This window comes from Suricata suricatta, chromosome 3 (genome assembly GCF_006229205.1).
Source record: "Suricata suricatta isolate VVHF042 chromosome 3, meerkat_22Aug2017_6uvM2_HiC, whole genome shotgun sequence".
In the NCBI taxonomy this organism is placed as follows: domain Eukaryota; kingdom Metazoa; phylum Chordata; class Mammalia; order Carnivora; family Herpestidae; genus Suricata; species Suricata suricatta.
Genome location: NC_043702.1, coordinates 139,661,982 through 139,684,510, shown reverse-complemented (window position 1 = coordinate 139,684,510; position 22,529 = coordinate 139,661,982). Strand labels below are relative to the sequence as shown.

At 42.9% G+C, this 22,529-nt stretch overlaps 1 protein-coding gene across 3 annotated transcripts in view; it reads right to left on the bottom strand.

Moving 5' to 3' along the window:
• KCNH1 (potassium voltage-gated channel subfamily H member 1) overlaps positions 1–22,529 on the bottom strand; it is a 401,581-nt gene that overhangs the window by 312,722 nt on the left and 66,330 nt on the right. For 2 of the 3 annotated variants that reach the window (XM_029935335.1, XM_029935337.1), the window contains one exon: positions 14,522–14,995. In XM_029935335.1, coding sequence (XP_029791195.1) covers positions 14,522–14,995 — 474 coding nt within the window. The remainder of the gene's footprint in view (positions 1–14,521; positions 14,996–22,529) is intronic. The other variant, XM_029935336.1, reaches the window with a different exon arrangement.

Sequence of the window (22,529 nt, the reverse complement as noted above, 5' to 3'; positions counted from 1 at the left end):
TAGAACTGATAAATGAATTCAGTAAAGTTTCAGGATACAAAATTAGTATGTCGAAATCTGTTGAGTTTTTTTACATACTAATAACAAAGTAGCAGACAGCAAAATTCAGATAATAATTCCATTTACAACTGCAAGAAAAAGAATAAAATATCCAGGAACAAACTTAACCAAGAAGGTGAAAGACCTGTACTCTGAAAATAATAAAACTCTGATGAAAGAAATTAAAGACAACACAGACAAGTGGAAAAATATCCCATGTTCATGGATTGGAGGAATTGTTAAGATGACCATACTACCCAAAGTTATCAACAGATTCAATCCAACCCCTATCAAAATGCCAATAGCATTTTTCCCCAGAACTAGACCAAATAATCCTAAAATTTGTACAGAACCACAAAAGACTCTGAATAGACAGAGAAATTTTGAGAAAGAACAACAAAGCTGGAGGCATCACAATCTTAGATTTCAAGATATATTATAAAGCTATAGTAATCAAAACAGTGTGGTACTATTACAAAAACAGACACACAAGTCAGTGGAACAGAATAGAGAGCCCCATATATAAACCCATGCTTATATGGTCAATTAATCTATTACAAAGGGGGCAATAATATACAGCAGGAAAAAGACAGTATTTGGTACTGAGAAAACAGAACAGCTATGCACAAAAGTATGTATGTAGACAACTTTCCTACACCATACACAAAAAAATAAACTCAATTGTAGATTAAAGACCTAAGCAAGACATGAAACCATAAAAGTCCTGGGAGAAAATACAGGAAATAACCTCTTGAACATCAATCTTACCATTTTTCTAGATATGTCTTTTCAGGCAAGTGGGAAAAAAGCAAATATAAACTATTGGGACTACATCAAAAATAAAAACCTTTTACACAGTGGAAGAAACCATTAATAAAATGAAAAGGCAACTTAGTGAGTAGAGAAGATAAAGCAAATGATATATCCAATTAAGGGTTAATAGCTAAAATACATAAAGAACTTATACAACTCAACACCAAAAAGTAAATAAAAAACAAATAAATAAATAACCCAATTTAAAAAATGAGCACAGAACCTAAAAAGACATTGTTCCAAAGAAAATATACCAATGGCCAACAGACACATGAAAATATGCTCAACATCACTAATCATCAGAGAAATGCAAATCAAAACACAATGAGATATTACCTCACATCTGTCAGAATGGCTACTATCAAAAAGAAGTAATAAGCATCAGCCAGGATGTGGAGGAAAAGTAATATTCATGCACTGTTTGCAAGAATGTAAATTGGTGCAGCCACTGTGGAAAACAACATGGAAGTTCCTCAAAAAATTAAAAGTAGAATATCCTGCAATGCAGTTATTCTATTACTGGGTATTTACCCAAAGAAAACAGAAACATTAATTCAAAAAGACATATGCATCCCTGTGTTTATGTCAGCATTATTTACAATAACCAGGATATGAAAGCAACCTAGTGGCTGTCCATAGATAAATGGGTAAAGAAAATGTTATAAACACACACACACACACACACACACACACACACACACACACACACAATGGAGTATTACTCAGCCATAAAAAAGATGATATCTTGCCATTTGGGACAGACAGTATGGATAGAACGAAAGGTGTATTATGCCAAGTGAAATAAGTCAGATAGAGAAAAACAAATACCATATGACTTCACTTATATGTGGAATCCACAAAGCAAAACCAATGAACACAAAAACCAGAAACATACCCATAAATATAGGGAACAAACTGACAGTTGCCAGAGGAAAGAGGGTGAGGGTACAGGAAAAAATGGGTGAAGGGGAGTAGGAGGTACAGGCTCCCAGTTATGGAGTGAATAAATCACAGGAAAAAGGTACAGCATAGGGAACATAGTCAGTGGTACTGCAATAGCACTGTACAGTACCTACACTTGCTGTGAGCACAGCATACAGAACTATCCAATCACTATGTTGTGCACTTGAAACTAATGTAACATTGTCAACTGTACTTCAGTAAAAAAGACAGACACAGGAAATTTAAAGAAAAGAAATGGAAAAAGGCATGCTATGCAAACACTGTCCAAAATAAAGCTAGGTGTCTATATTAACATCAAAGTAGGCTTAAACGCAATAAGTATTATTAAATGAAAACAGGAATATTTTATAACAACAAAAGAACTCATTCTATAGGAAGACAATGCAATCATACCTGTCTATATATCTAGTAACATAGCTCCAAAATATACAAAGCAAAAATAGAAATTTAAAATTCCATAATTAAAGTTGAAGATTGTATATACCCCTTTCTCAGTAATTTACAGAACAAGCAGATTATATAAATAGTCTAAATAGACTAAAATAATTAGTAATATAGACTATTTTTAAAACTCTATTTACAACACAAGAAACAATAGGTGCTGGCGAGGATGCACTATTGGTGGGAATGCAAATTGGTGCAGCCACTCTGGAGAACAATATGGAGGTTCCTCAAAAACCTAAAAATAGAACTACCCTAGAATACTGCAATTGCACTGTTAGGTATTTACCCAAAGCATACAAAAATACAGATTTGAAGGGACATATGTACCTCAGTGTTTATACAGCAGCATTATCAACAATAACCAAACTGTGGAGAGAGCCCACAATCCATCAACTGATGAATGGATAAAGATGTGGTGTGTATATAAATATATATACACACATACATACACAGTGGAATATTACTCGGCCATTAAAAAGAATGAAATCTTGCCATTTGCAACTACGTGGATGGAGGTAGACTGTACTATGCTAAGTGACATAAGTCTATCAGAGGAAGACAAATACCATATGATTTTACTCATATGTGGAATTTAAGAAACAAAACAGATGAACACATGGGAAGGAGTGGGGGAAGAGGAGAGAAGGAAACAAACCACAAGAAACTCGTAACAATAGAGAACAGACTGAGGGTTGGTGGAGGGAGGTGGGTGGGAAGATGGGCTAGATGGGTGATGGGTATTAAGGAGGGCACTTGTGATGAGCACTGGGTGTTGTACGTAAGTGATGAATCACTGAGTTCTATTGAAACCAATATTGCACTGTATGTTGGTCAACTAAAATTTAAATTAAAAGCAAAACCTATCTACTTAACCTAATTAGCCTATAGAGAATAAACACTCAACAACTTCAAAACACATATTTTTGGCAATTTCATATAGAATATTTACCAATATAAACCAGATACTGAACCATAAAGCAAGTCTCTACAAAATTCTAGGATTGAAATCATAATAGTGTACTTTCTTACTAAGAAATTAATCTAGAAATCAGTAATAAAATGTAAGTAGAAAATTATCAAAAGATTGAAAATTAGGCAACACACTTTGAAACAGAAGAAATCACAGTGGAAATAAGAAAGTGTTTTTAAACTGAATAATGAGATTATGACATATCAAAATTTCCGGGATGATCTTAAAAGGTCTTTAGAGATAAAATAGCTTGAGGGGCACCTGGGGGCGCTCAGTCAGTTAAGTATCTGACTTCAGCTTAGGTCATAATCCTGCATTGGGCTCTGTGCTGACAGCTCAGAGCCTGGAACCTGCTTCAGATTCTGTGTTTCCCTCTCTCTCTGCCCCTCCTCCCCACCCCCCCCCTTTTCTCTCTCTCAAAAATAAATAGACATTTAAAAAATTCTAAATAGCTTTAAATTCACATATTAAATCTTCGCTTGAATAATCAATAATTCCATCCCAATAAGCTGGGGCAGGGGGCAGGGGCTACAAACCTTTATCTCTCCTTTTATTCCGAATGACAGGCTTGCTGGATAAAGGATTCTTGGCTGCAAATTTTTCCTGCTCATCACATTGAAGATTTCCTGCCATTCCTTTCTGGCCTGCCAGGTTTCAGTAGATAGGTCTGCTACAACCCTTAGGTGTCTAACTTTGTATGTTAAGGCCTGTTTATCCCTAGCGGCTTTCAGAATTCTTTCTTTATCCTTGTATTTTGCCAGTTTCACTATGATATGTTGTGCAGATCAGTTCAAGTTACATCTGAAGGGAGTTCTCTGTGCCTCTTGGGGAAGTTACCAGCTATGATTTGTTCATGTACACCTTCAGCACTTTTCTCTCTTCTGCTTCTAGAACTCCTAGGAGAAGGATATTGTATCGTTTCATTGAATCACTTAGTTATCTAAATCTCCCCTGATGATCCAGAATTTATTATCTATCTTCCTCTCAGCTTCCTCTTTTTCCATTATTTTATCTACTAAATCACCTATTCTCCCCTTTGCCTCTTCAGCCCAGGCTGTGACTACCTCCATTTTATTTTGCACCTCATTTACAGCATTTTTAAAGTCATCATTACTATTTTTTAGTCCCTTGATCTCTGTAGCAATAGATTCTCTTCTGTCTTCTATGCTTTTTTCAAGCCCACTGATTAATCCATGACTATTATTCTAAATTCTTGTCCAGTTATATTGCTTATATCTGTTTTTTAAACATTTTTATTTGTTATTGAAAGACAGAGAGAGACAGAGCATGAGTATGGGATGTGCAGAGAGAGGAGGAGACACAGAATCTGAAGGAGGCTCCAGGCTCTGAGCTGTCAGCACAGAGCCTGACACAGGGCTTGAACTCACAAACCATGAGATCATGACCTCAGCCAAAGTCAGACACTTAACAAACTGAGCCATCCAGGCGCCCCTGTTTATATCTGTTTTGATCAATTCTTTAGTTGGCACTTCTTCCTGGAATTTCTTTTTAGGAGAATGCTTCATTTCATCATTTTGGCTAGTTTTCTGTCCCTTATGCATCTTAAAAGCTGGTTACATGCTCTGAACCTGCACGTACTGCTATATTAAAGGGGGGATTATACTCTGTCCAGGGCCTGGCCCTTCGAGAGGTGTTTTTTGGAGAGTGTTATTTGCTCTCTGTTGTTGTGACTCTGGTTATTTTATTTCCCAACTCATAGTGATGTTTTGGACACTCCACCAGGTGCAGAGAAAAAAGAATAAAATAGTTTTCATTCATAAAGACATAATTTTACATGCAAAAAATTCTAAGTAATCTATAAAATATTCAGATTAATAAGGAAATTTGGTAACTTTGCTGTAGTGTCAATAAACATAAAATAACACTTTAAAGCAGCAAAAAAAACAATTAGGAAATAAAAATTTTTTAAATCCCATTTACAGAGTGCCAAAAATACTACATTTCTAGGAATAAGTTTAACAACATCAACAAAAAAAGAATAGCAACAAAATATTGCTAGAAATATACTGCTAATTAAAGAGACATAAACTATAGGACACTTTAGGTCAACATTTGGAAAACTCAATATGAAGACTTCCATTCTCACCAAATTGGTTTTTAGATTTAATGTAACTTCAATCAAGCCCAACAGGTTTTTGGGGGTTGGGGTTGAAACTGGCAAGCTAACCCTAAAATTTATACAGACATGCAAAGGAAATAATGAACATGCAGTCTTGAAGCAAAAGAACACAGGTAACTGATTTTAAATTTTTTGTTTATTTTTGAGAGAGACAGACAGACAGACAGAGAACACAAATGGGAAAGGGGCAGAGAAAGAGGGAGACACAGTATCTGAAGCAGGCTCCAGGTTCTGAGCCGTCAGAACAGAGCCCAGTGCAGGGCTCAAACTCACAAACTGTGAGGTCATGACCTGAGCCAAAGTTGTACACTTAATGGACTGAGCCATCCAGGCTCTCCCTGATTTTAATACTTATTATCATGCTATGCTAATTAACACAGAGCAGTATTGATCTAAGAATTGACAAATCAATGGAACATGGTAAGAGTCCAACAATAAACCCCTACATGAAGTCACTTGATATACAAGCAAGGCTCAGAGTAGGGGTGGAGGTGACAGTCAGACTTCAGTGGGTTAGGGGAACAAAGAACCTGTCCTGGAAGGCAGTGCCTGGAGAAACACAGTAGGCATCCCAAGTGTACTAAGGGTCAGTCTACACGGTGATGAAGTTCTCCAGCCACACTGAGGCACTGGAGCACAGCCTGGAGGGGGCAGAGAACTGGGTCCAATCAGAGTTCGGGGTGGGGGCTAGGCCAGGCACTGGGGTGAGAGCCAGAGGAATGGGAGATCTGGGGCAGGGGGTGGTGGTTGCTTCAGTGCAGGGGTGGAGGTAACAGCCTGACAGCTGTGGGTTCAAGGGAACAACAGGAGGGGAGACACATGACATTTCCCTCTCCCTCTCACCTGGATACACCTTCAAAATCAAAGTCAAATTAGGCAACTGGGTGGCTCAGTAAGTTAAGCATCTGACTCTTGGTTTCATGATCTCAAGATTCATGGGTTCAAACCCCATATCAGGCTCACACTGGCAGCGTAAAATCTGCTTAAGCTTCTCTGTCTCCCTCTCTCTCTGCTCTTCCCCTGCTCTAGCTCTCTCTTACACACACACACATACACACACACACACACACACACACACACACTAAATATTTTTAAAAATCAAAGACAGATCATGTCACACATCTAATGAAAACCCTTAATGGTTTTTTTTTTTTGACCACATGATAAAATGTAAGCTCCTTGGCAAGACTCCAGGATTCTATCACTGATCTTGCCTCCCTCTCACTACTCCGCCCTCCCCCAATGCCAACTCTGCTTTGGACACAGTGAATGCCTTGCTCAGCCCTAACGGCAAACTCTTTTGCATATGCTCTCTCCTCTTCCAAGAATGCCTTCCTTATTCCTCACCGATCTAACCCCAGCCATCTCCTCCAGGAAGCCTACCTGGATTCTCTCACTAGGCTAACTACTCCCCAGCTGTAACCCATAACACCCTGAGCTGACCCCTGGAACAGCACTACTCACATTCTCTGCCAGGGTCAATCACCTGTGGCCCCTACACCAGCCCACAAAGGTTTGAAGAGTTGTAATCCCATCCCTGATCACCCCAGTCAGTAGGATTTCTTTAAAGAAGGAACAGCCTTAAAGAAGTACCAAGAAAAGTTGGTGGAGAATTAAGAGAGAAATAGCACTTGGGAGTTGGCTAGAACAGAGCCTACAAGAGAACAGACAGTAGGAAAGCAGAGGGAAATGAGGCATGGTAGCTGAGTCTATTTTGCTCCAAGGACCTCCACAGTCCTTTATGAGCTCTGAGCTCAAGTTAGGAATAAGACTGATTTTAAAAATAAATTAAAAATAAAAGGGAAATATCTAGGCTGGATTCCCCTCATGGATAAAATGGAGGACACAACAACAATATCAGTAACATCGCTGCAATCAGACCTCAGCCCATGGCTGCTGCCGTGAGCTGGCAAAAGAGAACCATGCCGACCAATGGCACTTCCTGCCCGTAACAAACTCGTGCAGGAAACTAGTGTGTCGGCTCCTGTCCTCTTTTGTTTTGCCAAAACTGGATGTAGAAATAGCACAAAAAGAAAATAAATGCCAACAAAAAGCGTATGAAATGTGAGGATAGTATAGCAAGATTGTTTTCTGTCTATCACAGTGTCAGACATAACAACTTGTGTTAAACATTGTCGGTTTTTATCCAGGAGATACCACAGGCGGCTTAGACATGCCAGGCTACCTGCCAGTGTCCTGTCCACCCTCGGTGTCCAAGGGACCCACAGGAGGAAATCCCAGGACAAGGCCTGCTCTGATCAGGCTTGAGAAATGAATGGTTTTCAGTATCGTTTTTAATTGTTCTTAATGAATAGATAAATTATAGTATATCCATTCAACAAAATAATCACTCACCAATAAAAAGAAATGAGCTTTGAGCTACGAAAAGACAGGAAGAAACTTTACATACATATTACTAAGTGAAAGCAGCATACCATATGGTTCCAATTATATGACATTCTTGAAAAGGCAAAATTATGGAGATGGTAAAAAGGTCAGTGGTTGCCAGAGATTAGGGAGGAGGGCAAGATGAACAGGTGGAGCACAGAGATGTGAAACATTACATATGATACATAATGATGAAGCCATGTCAAACCCTTCAAATGTGTTCTACACAGAATGAGTCCTAACATCAACTATGAACTTCAGCTAATAACAATGTATCAATATTGGCTATAACCATGTACAGTGCTGATGCAAGATGGTGACAATAGGGTGAACTGTGGTCTCTGCACTTTCTGTTCCATTTTTCTATAAACCTAAAACAGCTATGAAAAAGACTTAATTTTTTTTAAATTGCTATTACAAGTCATGGATATGGCCTCTATTGCTGGGACTCTAGGAAATTCCAGCTCATCTCATGACTTCCAGATGACCTCACAGAAGTCACCTGTGTGCAAACTAAACTGGTGTCCATTCATACAGAAGTGCTGATGCATAGGAGCACATGTACCCCAATGTTCACAGCGGCACTTTCAACAATAGTCAAATCATGGAAAGAGCCTAAATGTCCATCACCTGATGAATGGATCAAGAAGATGTGGTTTATATATACAATGGAGTACTACATGGCAATGAGAAAGAATGAAATCTGGCCATTCATGGCAACGTGGATGGACCTCGAGAATGTCATGCTAAGTGTAATAAGTCAGGCAGGGAAGGACAGATACCATGTTTGCACTTATAAGTCTAAGAGGAGAAACTTAACAGAGGACCATGGAGAGGAGAAGTGGGGGAAAGGAGTTAGGGAAGGGGAGGGAGACAAATCATGAGAGACTCTTGAATACTGAAAACAAACTGAGGGCTGAAGGGGGAGGGGGAAAGGGGAAGGAGTGTGATGAACATGGAGGAGGGCTCTTGTGGAGAAGAGCACTGGGTGTTATATAGAAACCAACTTGACAATAAACTAAGAAAAAAAATAAAAATAAATAAACTGGTGTCCATCCACATAAATTAAAACCACAGGTTAGGACTGACAGCTACATCTTTTTTTTTTAAATAGTTTATTGTCAAATTGGTTTCCATACAACACCCCGTGCTCTTCCCCACAAGTGCCCTCCTCCGTCACCACCACCTCTTTTCCCCCCTCCCCCTTCCCCTTCAACCCTCAGTTCTTTTTCAGTATTCAATAGTCTCTCAAGTTTTGCGTCCCTCTCTCTCCCCAACTCTCTTTCCCTCTTCCCCTCCCCCTGGTCCTCCATTAGGTTTCTCCTGTTCTCCTGTTAGATCTATGAGTGCAAACATATGGTTTCTGTCCTTCTCTGCTGGACTTATTTCACTTAGCATGACACCCTCAAGGTCCATCCACTTTCCTACAAATGGACATATTTCATTCTTTCTCATTGCCATGTAGTACTCCATAGTGAATATATACCACATCTTCTTGATCCATTCATCAGGTGATGGACATTTAGGCTCTTTCCATGTTTTGGCTATTGTTGACATTGCTGCTATGAACATTGGGGTACATGTGCTCCTATGCATCAGCATTTCTGTATCTCTTGAGTAAATCCCTAGCAGTGCTATTGCTGGGTCATAAGGGAGTTCTATGGATAGTTTTTTGACAGCCACATCTTAATAGGCTGAGCAACACACAGGGTTCCAATTTGCTGTTGGCATCAGTAAAAGCCCACAAGAGCCAGGAACAGTGGACCTAGGAGAACTAGAAAGGAGCCCATCTGCCAAGGAGAGAGAAGCAGGGTGGATGACCGGCCACCGGACTCATTTCTGACCTTCCCACTCACTGACCAGCAACCTCCACTTAGGGTCGCTCAAGCTGACCGCTCAAACTTCTCACCTGTAAGCAGCCTAAGTGGGAAACAACTCAGAAAGGGGGACGCGGGCCCTGACATGCACAACTTGGTTCATCCTGGCTCCAGATTCTGGGATGAGGCAGCAGGACCATCCTGGGGAAAAGTGCAAGCCTAGAAGTCAGAGCCAGAATGAAGCCCCATTTCACTGCCTGGGTGGCCTGCCCTTTCTCCTCACCAGCAAAACCAGGATAATGGGTGCCCTAGGACCATAAAGTGAAAGCTGGGATGGACCCAGCTTGCAAGTAATGCAAACAAGAGTCCAAAGAGAGTAAATGCTTGCACAGGTTTGCACAGCTGGGCAGCAGAGGGACTCCTGACTGACAAACTGCCTTCCTCCTGCAGTCTGTGCACGGCCACAGAGAATTAGATTAAAGACAATCTGTGTGAAATGTTTTGGGAAGTTGAACCCACTAGCTGAAAGGGAACTGTTGTCCATACTATTTATCTCTTCACTCCTTAGTCCTGTTCTGCTCTAAGGGGAGCACCTCCTGTGAGAGCGGGCTCTTGGCAAGGGTCAGCCACATCACCGGCACCAGCTGGTGGTGCTGCCATCCCAAGTGACAGAGCCAGGGATAGAAAGAAGCTCTTGGCCCCAGAACTGTGACCTGCGAGGTAGCCTGATTGGCTCCATTCTCGCCCTGTGCACTTCCACACTCCAATGGCAGTAGGCAATAAGGCTTTCCTGGGGAAGCGGAATCTGTTTTGTGAATAATAATTCCATCTCTAATCCATGAAGCATGCCAGGCCAGTAATCTGTTAAGCGCTTGAGAGAGACCCATTTGGCTTTTGCCTCAGCATACTCACTAAAAGCTTCAGTTCACCCTGTTTTCAGATCTTTTGTGCTCCCACCAGTTTAACTAATGTGCAAACATATTCCCAAAGAGCCTCCAAAACAGATTATTACCAACAGACTGGGTAATGACGCAAATGGAGGCCATCTCCATAAGTGAAACAAGTTGAGTCAAAAGGGATAATTTGTGTGGCTTAAATCACCGAGGTGGGTGACATCCACAGGACTGGATTCACAATGGCTGATGCTAGCAATTTAACCTGGTTCTTTCTTGACCCAAGCCTTGGGTCGGTCTAGTCCTTTCACTTCAAGAGCCCCTGCCCCACCCCCTCACCCCCCTCCCTTCCCCAACACACACGCAGATGGCAAAGCCACCACCGCACATTCCTCTTCTTTGGTGGTCTCCACTGGGACACAGTTCCATTGGTACAATTAGGAAGACACCAGAGAGAATTCAGCTCAATGTATTTTTTATGAGAAATGAGTCACTATGTTATTTTCTCCTCACATTCTCCCAAAGAAAGGGACTAGAGCAGAGGGAGTTGCAACCTTAGATCAGCAACTCCGCGATACGGTGAGTGGGAGAAGACAATGGCAGTGGATGAGAAACCACTGAGCCATTAATCAGAATTCTCTCATCCAGCCTAATCCAGGTTCAACAGTTGGAACACCTTCATGGCCTCCTGACCTCCTCTACGCCACCCCCACCCAACCTTCCATTTTCGCTAAATTAATGGTGCCTTTCAATAAAGGCCTATGCCTGGAAAACCATGCTGGGTCTATCCCTCAGAGATCATCCTAAACTACCAGTCTCATCACCAACACAGCTGCTTTGGGGGGAATACAGATGTACCACTCTTCATATGCAGTGCCCAACCTACCCACCACCTCAACCAGGCCAAGGGGTGAGCCGCAGACTTTGGAAGCTTCTTGGTCAGTTTTGATTCAACTGTGTCCATCAGTGTTTTGTTCTTATTTTATCCATTCTGTCACCATTAAGATTAGAGGGGAGTCAGAGGGGACTCATTATGGCTGTAACCAGATGATTTGCTGGAATCATCTTGAGTGAGTCATATTCCCCTAGTCTGCTCCCTTATTTATGAGTTAAGAGGGTTGAACTGGATGACCTTTGTGGTCCTCCTGGGCTCTGAGCCTTCCTCCCATCCCACCTTCCTCCACCCCCTCTGCAAGTGGGAGGTCAAAGTGTTGGGCTTCTTGTTTTGATCATCAACTCCTGGAGGTAAAATGAACACAGTGGAGGGGCATCTGGGTGGCTCAATCGGTTGAGCGTCCAGCTTCGGCTCAGGTCATGACCTCACAGTTAGTGGGTTTGAGCCCCAGCATCGGGCTCTGTGCTGTCAGCTCGCCCAGAGCCTGGAGCCTGTTTCAGATTCTGTGTCTCCCTCTCTCTCTGACCCTCCCCTGCTTGGACTGTCTCCATCTCTCAAAAATAAATAAAAAACATTAAAAAAAATTTTTTTTAATGAACACAGGGGAGATTTTACAACTCATTGAACTCATTGCAGCTAGCTGGGAACTCAAATACTCCACTGCACAAAGGCCATACCTTCAGGCAGGAAAGGTAGCATTGCCCCCAAGGTGTAGATAGGAAAACTGTGATCCAGAGACACTAACTGTCATGCACAAAGTCCCAGCTGCAATTTTTATTTTTGAGAGAAAGAGAGAGAGAGAGCAGGGAAGGGGAGGGAGAAAGAGGGAGAAATTCCAAGCAGGATCCCAAAGCGAGGCTTGAACTCACAAACTTTGAGATCATGGCCTGAACCAAAATCAAGAGTCAGATACTTAACCAACCGAGCCACCCAGGTGCCCCTAGAAAGTCCCAGCTGTCTTAACAGGTTATACCAAGAGGCCCAGGAGCCAAATCTTCAATTTCCTGGTGCTGAGCTCCCCCACACCGTGACACATGTTATGAAAAGGCATTATTTCAGGTGTCATTCAAAGCTTGAAAAGAAATCACTAAACAAAAAATCAAGTCTTTACAGAAGCAAATCCTAGTTATAGCCCCTTAATACTCATATTATTATGTATGACTGAGAGATGGAAGTGAGAGCTTTGATGCTAAATCTTTTCCAACTAGAAAGCTACAGACAACTGGCGTTCTTCCTACTGGCCAATCTACTCCGTGATGGTGGAAATCAGAGACCACATCAGGGGTACTCACGACTGATGACAAAAAACTTCCAGCCTGACACACACAGAGCTTGAGGAGAAGCCCTGCTTTGCTAGCCGACAAGGTAATCTTGACACATTTACAAATGTGTTTATGGCTCTGCCAATGTTTAACGAGAACCTGCGGAAGCCAAAGAACTGTTCTATTTATCTGAGATTTTTCAATGCCACTGCTCTAAATAGCACATGGTTTATTTAAAAAATTCGAGGTTTCTATTTTTTAAGTTAAATTTCATTTTCCATATGTGTAAGAGAAGCTCTTTTAGGCTGAAATCATTCAGCTGAGTTATCTCAGCCAAAATGATCATATTTTCCTCACTAACTAACATAATATCATCTAAAAATGTGCTCACAGAGAAGAATATCATTCCCAACGTGTACTCAAATTCACACTGAAGAATCCCAACATTCATTTTAGGGGCAATTTTGTTCTTGTAAATGATCGGTCTCACTCATCCAAGACCGCTACAGAATCCACACAAGCCACCCAGAACATTCGTCATTGGGATTTCCAAGTACATTAAAACACACCACACAGATAAAAGCAGAGAGCATCTCAACATCGGTGCCTCTTCACTGGAGGGGGAAGTGGCAGGCAGCTGGGTTCTTGAAGAGGAAGGGCTGGAGTCTTCCCCCACTACTGAAACTGATCTGGAGGCCAAGGGCCATCATTATGCCACCAGCAGGTCACAGAATCACTGGCCAGGGCCTGGTGTCTTGGCAGGAGCTGGCTGTTCCTTCCAATGGTCTCAAGGCTAGTCCCATTAGCTCTTTAGCCCCAAGAGTGAATGTTGCCTCAATTTGGCCTCCAGAGGGCTTCCTGAATTGCCCACCCAGGTAACACCCCAGCCAGACTGAGATTTCTAGGACACTCTGTAATCTGAGGCAGTGAGAACCCACTGCTGTATGAGGCTGAAGATTTACCGAATGAACTACCTGATCTTGGAGGATCAAGTAGGCAGCAGGAAAAAGAAAGAACAACTCCCATGTAATTCTTAAACTGGATAAGAATCTGACATCTTCCTTTGCGATGACATGATATTCTTGCCTTTTCAAAGGAGAAAATCACCTGAACCAGGCCAGTGGCCACTTCCTTGTGCAACATGTCCCAGGTACCCATTCACTGACTGTTTGAGCATGTCCTAATTTCAATACCCTTACAGAGTGTTTGTCTTCTCTTTATCCCTTCCACTGCCTGTAGGACTAACAATCCAAAGCAGTGTAATCCAGCAATAGCACTACTCTTAGTCACAGGGTCAGACTTGACCGTAGCCTGACGCCCCGGACAAATGGATGTAAGGGAGAGTAAGGACCACCAAATGCCATTGGTCACTGCCAAAACTCATTTGAACAAAGAAACAACAAATAACTCATTCTTTACCAACATTACAAAAAAAAAAAATGCAAGCAATAACATCGCTGGTAAATAACATCACTGTTGCCAGGAGTTAATTAGTTATGAAACAGCCAAAGGTCAGCAGCAGATGATAGAAAGATCCCCATAATTAGAATAATCAATAGGCAGGCATTCAGCAATTGCATACCAAGTGAAGGATTCACCAATGCAGTGGCGGTGCATGCCTGCTTCTGCAGCCCCACCTCCCCCGAGCCAGGGGCTTGCACTCCATGTAAAATAGGAGGGAAGCTTCTGGTCTCTTCCACATCCATTCATGGACATGCAAGGCCTCCGAACCTCCAAAGGACAAAAACAGCAGGCGAGGATATCCAACAAGCATGCTCCCCCTGTTCCAGACATTAGCCATGCTAGTTCCCACCCATGGAATTACTCTTTTGTTGACCACCCACATTTATTCAGCTTTCAAGACAGGACAACAAGGTCTGAGATTTGAGGCATGTACCTGACTCTCTCTCCCCTCCAGGGGTGGTGGAATCTGATCGGCAAAACCAATCTTCCCTGGGTCACCCATAAAGGCACTAACCTCATCCACGTTCTCAAAAGCGTTGATGACATCATACGGCAAACAGGACAGAAGGTCAATCACAAACCAGGTCTTCAGGTAGTTCATGCGGATGAGTTTGGGGTCAGAAATCACCTCCCCAGCTGGTCCAACAAAGGTAGTATGAAAATTCAGCACAATGTCCACCAAAAAGATCACATCCACGATGCTATCCACAACCAGCCAGGCCACGTTGTTCTGCCTGGTTTTAAAGGAGACGTTGTAAGGGACCAGGATAGCTGTGTAGAAGGTTAAGATCAAGATGATCCAATCCCACGTGGTCTTAAAAACACAGTAATGTAAGATTATGTGAGGGGGAGTCTTTGGTGCCTCTTGCTTGTACTGGGGAAGAATGTCTGAGCCCAGCTGTAGAACCTGTACAGAAAAACATGGTCAAGAGAGAACTAAGTTAGGATTTCATTGCAAGCATCTAACCAGTCAGTATCTGTCACTAACAAATGCTCATGACACTCCAGATGGACCATCAGGAGCAAGAACAGGTACTAGAGAGTGCGGCTGGGTGGCTCAGGAGATGGAGTCTCTGACTCTTGATTTCAGCTCAGTTCATGATCTTGCAGTTCATGAAATCGAGCCCCACATCTGGCTCTGTGCTGGGCATGGAGCATGCATAAGATTCTCTCTCTCCCGCTTCCTCTGCCCCTCCCCTACTCATACTCCCTCTCTAAAAAACAAAACAAAACAAAAACAAAAACATAGGTACTAGAGGAGTATGAGAGAATGGAAGTGAACATTATAATATAATCAAAATAAAACAATGAAAAACTATTATCAGCTTCCTGTAAGCCACTCATTGTACTAAGTACGTCACATACATTTATTATCTCACTTAATTCTAAACACAACCTTGTATTGTTGGCCAATTATTATTCCATGCAACAAGTGAGAAACAGGCTGAAGAGGACTAAGCAACTTTACTCAACAAATATTCACCGTTCTACGCCAGGAGCTGTTCTAGATGCTGGATGTATAGCAATGAAGGAAACAGTGTGATGCCTGGCTCTCGTGGAGCTGGGTCTAGTAAACAAATCAAGGTAACTTCAAACTGTGTTAAGAGCTAACTAAGAGGAAGGGGCAGGGACATAGTGACTGGTTAGAATATGACATAAAGAGTAGGAGAACAGTGCTTGAACTGAAACTATTAATGACAACCAGAAACCAACCACTCAAACTTGCATGAAAAATTATCTGAGGCAGAGATAATAACTAGCAAATAACCCCAGGGGGGACAAGCTTGGTGTTTTCAGGAAAAAAGGGAAGTCTGGTATGACCAAGGCCCACTGGATGATGGGAAAGGGATGCCAGATGAGCTCAAAGTGGGAGTGGAAACCAGACCACACAGGACCTGGTGGGCCATGAGGAGGGACTGGACTTCATTCCCAGTATGTCTGAGTGGAACTGGAGGAGTTTAACAAAAGAACATTAATCTAGTTCATGTTTTTAAAAGATTAGCCTGGCTACTGAGTAGATAATGAATTGAGGCAGAGGATTAGAGGAAAGAACAGAATCAGGGAACTTATTAGAACAGCCTGGGAAAGCAACGAGGTGACAGGGTAAAGTATTTGGCTTTTTAAAATATATTTTTGAAATAAAACCAGCTGATGACTTGCTCATGGCCGGAAAGGAAAGGAAGGGAAGCAGTGGAAGGTACCACTACTATATCCTAAAACCCAGCATGGTGGCTGGCCCAGAGTAGGCACTACAGGATGGTGTTTAAGTGGGTGACTGAACTTCAAGGTCATACAGCTAGTAAAAGATGGAACCGGGTCCCAGACTGGGTCTAGATTAGAAACACATGCTGTTCCACATCAAGGTTACAGTTCCCTAAATAACAGGCTTTGAAGGAAGCAGACTCAGTGAAGGAGAAGCCTGGCTCCAAGAAAGTATCACAGATGGGTTTCACACTCAGTAGCCAGGGTTCAGAGGCCAGGCCAAGCTGGAAGGGACCTCACCCCTACCCTTAGCTGCTCCTCTGTGACACTTACAGGTTCTTATAAATCTCTAGGTGAAATTTCCTCTCGTGTCATAAGGACTTCTTTTTTCCTCTACAGAATAAAGAGCCCTTAGTGAATACAAAATAATCTGAATATCCCTGTCTCCTCCATGGTTGGCTCCAGGCCTTAAGTGAAGGTGAGTGAAAGAAAGCCAGAAATGCACAGAGTGCCCACGGTGCCTCTTTGGGTATGAGAACTGTTTTTCCTCCTCCCACCGATGCACAGAGCTCTTCTAGGCTAGGGATTTTAACTTCTCTCCCCATGGGAAGGAATGTATACAAGCATGGTTAAAGAAGCTTGGGCCCTGAAATTGCAAGGCAGGAAAAGAGATTGACCTGTAAGAATAAAGCAAATAAAAATAAATTGTATGGGACTTCCACTTCCATAAAGATAAAGTAGACACACTTTTCCTACTCCTCCTCGAAGAACAGCTAAACATCTTGGACATTACATTTAACACAAACTTACGACAGAGGAAAAAAGCAAACTGCCTAGGAATAATATAGTGATGTGTTCTCTGGGTTTTCTTTGTGCCTCATATATTCCCAGACTTAAAGCTAAAGAAGCCAGGAACCTGGGAAGACCAATGGGTGCAGACAAAAAGTGTCCCAACAGGGGCGCCTGGGTGGCTCAGTCAGTTGCGTGTCCGACTTCGGCTCAGGTCATGATCTCACAGTTCATGGGTTCAAGCTCGCATCAGACTGTGCTGAATGCTTGCTCAGAGTCTGGAGCCTGCTTTGAATTCCATGTCTCCTTCTCTCTCTGCCCCTCCCCTGCTCAGACTGTCTCACTCTTTCAAAAATAAATAAATGTTAAAAAAAAAAAAAGTCCCAACAAAAGCCCACTCTCTGTAGCAATGGGAATGGGAAAGGGGCAGCCTCCGAACACAGAAAACTATTATATAATAACCACTCTACCACCGCCAAGCAGCACAGTAAAATCGGTGGTCCCATTCTTATCCAGGCCAGCAAAGGCTACTAGGAAGCTAGATTTTGCCCATCTCAAGGCAGTAATGAAGCACCCAACCTCCTCCTTTTCCTCCTCCTCCCAAAGGGGCTAGTGCCAGAAAAGGCCCAGCAGGGAGCCTGGATTTCCATGTCTAGCCAGCAGTAATGAAGCCACCTCTACCTACAAGACAGGGAGGTATCAGTGTAAGTTCAGTGGGCCACGGAACTCTCACTCCCACCCAGAGATAACGAGCAGCACCCCTAGGTGTCAAAAGAGGCTGAGTTAAAAACCAGACTTCTACTCCAACCTGGTAGAAGTTTCATTAAAATGAAAAGTTACACTCACACAAAAATCTGTACATGAATGTTTACAGAACGATTTTCCTAATGGCTAAAAACTGAAAATAACCCAGACGTCCTTCAGCAGGTAAATGGTTAGATACACTGCAGCCCACCCACATTACAGAAAATACTCAGCCGTGAAAAGGTACAAACTATTGATACCTGCAGCGAGTTGGGACTGAAAAAAAACAATCCCCAAAGGTAAGGTACTACCTGATTCCATTCATGTAAGATCCTTGAACGGACAAAATTATACAAAGAGAGAACAAATTAACAGTTGCCAAGGGCTTAAGGAGGGTGAGAGGGCAGAAAGGAAGTGAGTGTGGCTATACAAAGGCAACACAAGGCATTCTTGTGGTGATGAAATATTCTGTATCTGGACTGTGCCAATGTCAGTATCTTGGTTGCGATATTGTAATATAGTTTCACAGGAAGCTGCCATCAGGGGAAACTGAGGTAAAGCCCATGGGATCTCTATGTATTATTTCTTCCATGTGGAACCTAGTTATCTCAAAATAAGAAATTTATTTTTAAAAAGTCAACAAGTATAGATGAATTGCAAGCATTGTAAGGAAGAGGTCCTGGGCATTCAGTTAAGGGAAAGGGAGGTGCGTAAATTAGGGGCTTATTGTGTGTTCACCAAATACCATCTGACTGATAAGGCTATTCAGCAAGAACTTAAAGGAATCCGCAAGGAAGCAGCCACTGGCTGACTGTACACCAAAGTTGCCGGGAGCTCCAGGATTCTGGGTAACAAGCCTGCAGCAGGAAATGCCTTTTTAGAGAAAAATGGCTGTTCCTGTAACAGTTTAATATAATCCATAGTTATTTCTAAGTGGAATTCTAAGCTTTCCAGGACACTATTGAATGAAGCCTGAGTCAACAGTGTCATCATACCTCCCCAAAACTGCCAGGTTGACCAGACTCTCCACCCACTACTATCCCTGCGTCATGTGTTCGAAGGGGATTGACAGAGGAGTGAAGCTGGACGCAGAAGGTTGTTGGGGACCCATATTCAGCTTCTCTCTTCCCATCTCTGAGATGCAGCCTTCCACCCTGAAATCATGGGGCATCTGCATTCTGGGAGTAGACTCAGATGCTAGGATATTTGATCAGAATAAATTTGACACATTCTCTTTCCAAATCTTTATGCTAAAAGCTAAAGATGATTCCCGGAAGGCCAAGCTTTTCTAGTTTGACTTGTGATCTTATATATTTTACTCTCATGTTAACTCTTTAGCAATTACCTATAGAAAATGGAAAGTGGAGGGGAGCCTGGGGGATTCAGTCAGTTTAAGTGTCCAACAGTTAATTTTATCTCAGGTCATGGGCTCACTGTTGTGAGACTGAGCTCCACAACAGGCTCCATGCTGACAGTGTGGAGCCTGCTTGGAAGTCTCTTGCCCTCTCCCTCTGCGCCTCCCCTGCTTGCATGCGTGCATGTTCTCTCTCTCTCTCTCTTTCTCTCTCTCTCTTCTCTCTCAAAAAAAAAAAAAAAGAAAGAAAGAAAGAAAATAGAAGGCGGAAATATCCATGGAGTGAGTTTTTCATGACAATTAATATTCTTAAGAAAAATTCCCTGATCAAAAGAATATTTTGCCTCCATTTAATTACCTGACTCCAACAGTCTTTGCAGAATCCAGTAACAAAGGACTAATTATGCATGTTGATCAGAAAAATTTCTGTAAGACTGGGCTACCTCCCTGCTCAGAAGCATGTGTGGGAATGGATTCAGACCAGGAAACCAGGAAATGGCACCACTCTGATGAGCTCCAAGACTGTCATCCTCAGGAGAAAAAGTTTCCTCAGAGTCACTCAGAAGATCATTATCTGGGAAGGGGTTAGTGTTCTCCCAAGGGAGGAAGTCTTTGGGTTCAGGGTCAAAAGAGTTGAGATGCCCACCTTGTGTCCAGCCATAAGGGGGCTTGCCTTATGTTAGCTGTTCAATGACACCTTCCAGAGCTCTGCAGAGGAATAGCTTCCCCAGACGTGGAGACACAGTGACCTGGTGTGGTGGTCCCAGGACCACAGCAGTCAGTCCTCTTCCCCACCTCTTTTCTGCACTTGTCGGTATAAACATGTGCTTCTAGTTTCTTCCATTTGATTCATTTTGTACAGTGGAAGCTTCCAAAGGCAGAGGTTTGGCAGCCCCTTCAAAATGCACTTCCAAGAGTGGGCTTGTGTCTGTCCTATAAGCCCAAGCAGATCGGGAGTCCCTCAAATACATATACTATTTCACCAAGTGTCACACTCTCCCTGTCCCTCCTCCCCCTACAACACCCAGCCCCAGGCTCTGCCCACTGGAAAGGCTCATTACAGGCCATTACTGATGATGCCAAAGAATACTCATCTCGAAGATGGATTCTGGAGTTAGGGATTTTCCCTAGACGAAGAAGAGGGACATCAGTCTGGCTGTCACATTTCTCTAGTGCTTTTACTTCCAAAATCCTCTATTGTATTTTTGAATCCCCATAATTACTCTGTGAGAGGGTTCTACAGATGGGAAAACGGAGGCTCAGAGAAACAAAATGACTCACCCTGAGTCATAGCAGGACTGAGTAAGCAGAGAGCTGGGAGGGCAAGCCAGGCGGCCAACTCCAAGCCTTCGGGTGTGTTCACTAATCTATTCGTCCAGTCCGAAATACCCTTCACAGCACAGTGACATACGTCACTACAGCTCACACAATCTCCTGAGATGGGAAGGCCAGTGTTGTTCTTATTTTACAAATTAGGAAAATAGGCCCAAAGGCAAAATGGCTTGCTCACAGTCATACTGCAGATGACCAAGCCCAGTTTCCTAGTTCAATGCTTTTCTTCTATTGTAAGACTCTAGAAAAACTACTGCCCTTCCATGGGACCTCTGCATGATGGCAACACGTCACTCTGTCATCTTATGAAGCCTGCTTCTGGTCAAAAGCAGCATTCTCCAGTGTGGATTTTCTCCAGGCCCTCCCAGTTAAAGTCTCGAAGCAGCCACACCGGCCAGAGCCTGTCTCCCTGAAGACCACGTGCCATGGTCCCCAAGCCACGCCTAGCTAGATTAAGGAAGAAGCAGGACCAAACCACCTTACCCAGAAACCCTTCTGTGTCAAGAGACAGTTACCACACAACATGATATCTACTGAAGTGGATCAACCAGAGACAAACTCCTGCATCTTCCAGTGGTCAATGTCTACCAATTGACCTCCACTCTCACCTACCTACCTCCTTCCTGTTTCAACAGAGAAAAGTGCTCAGCTCCTGTCAAAGGCCAATTCCCCACCATGTGTTCATTCCTCTCCCCTACCTCAAGTGCTTTACACCCACCACCTGCCATGGTTCCTTCCTCTCCTTTCATTCCCTCGGCCTCTCCTTGGACACAGGATCATTCCACAAGCAAGTTTAGGCATCAATCAACTCCCCTTACTTGCTTAGCAACTTCTGCTGTTCCCCTGTGGAGCCAGATTTCTTGAAAAAGTCGTGTAAACACAGTGTCTCCACCTTCTCTCCAGCAATCACACCCCACATGTCCCAAGTGGACCATGGCCTCCCCTAGCTAATAAAATAGCTACTGCAAGGTCACCAAGATCTCAATGTTCCTAAATCCAATGGGCTCTCCCATCCTGATATAACTCACTCTCTTGGCAGTTTCTTACAAATTTTTACACATCTTCCTTCTTGAAATAGTCTCCCTGCTTAGCTGTCTTCATGCCACTCCCTCCCACTGTGGTGCCACAAAGGGGTGCAGCTTAGATCTCCCCTCTGAAAACCCTTTAGAATTAATCCATCAGGAAGTTCTGTTACATCTAAAAGCATGTAACTCAGAACTTTCAACGGTTTTCCAGCTTACTTCTACAAGTGCACCCAATGCACCACTCCCTTCCACTGCAGCAGGCAGCAGCCAGCAGCTTCCCAAACTGTCCCCACTTCCATTCGGGCCCTCCTCAAAATCCTACACCATACAGCAACCCATATTTGATCATGTCACCTCCTCGATCAAAACCCTCCAGCTCATTACACTTAACTCCAAACAAGATCTACATTTGCGCTATGAGGTACTATCTTTCCAACCTCCCCTAAGCCCTTTGCCCTGCTCACTGACCACTCTACAACACTGGCTTTCTGCCAAAGTCCTGAAGCTCTTTTCCCACCTTGGAGCAGCTCAAAAGGCTCCTCCCCAACATGGACGGGTTCTTCCCAACCTTTGGGTCTTGGTACAAATGCCATCTCCTGACAGAGGACTTCCCAGACAGCTCTCTCTGAAATAGACTCCCACAACCTCCCTTCCTCTATTACTTTCTGTCACATCACCAAATTTGTTCCTGTTACAGCATTTATCAGGAATTACAGTAATACATTACCTGTTTACTTGTTTACAGAGCTCACTCCCACTAGACTATAAGCTCCATGAAGGCAGGATGTGTGTTGTCTCATCCCCACATGCCCCATCTTTAGCACAGTGTCTGGCACACAGTAAGTGCCAAAAAGCCACCTGCATGCATTGAATGACTGGCTGAATGAATAAAACAAAATAAAAAGGTTATAAAAGAAGACCCAAATAAAAATAAAATTTTTGACAAAAATATAATACCAAGAATGTTCTTAGAACACTAGAGTGACCATCATAAA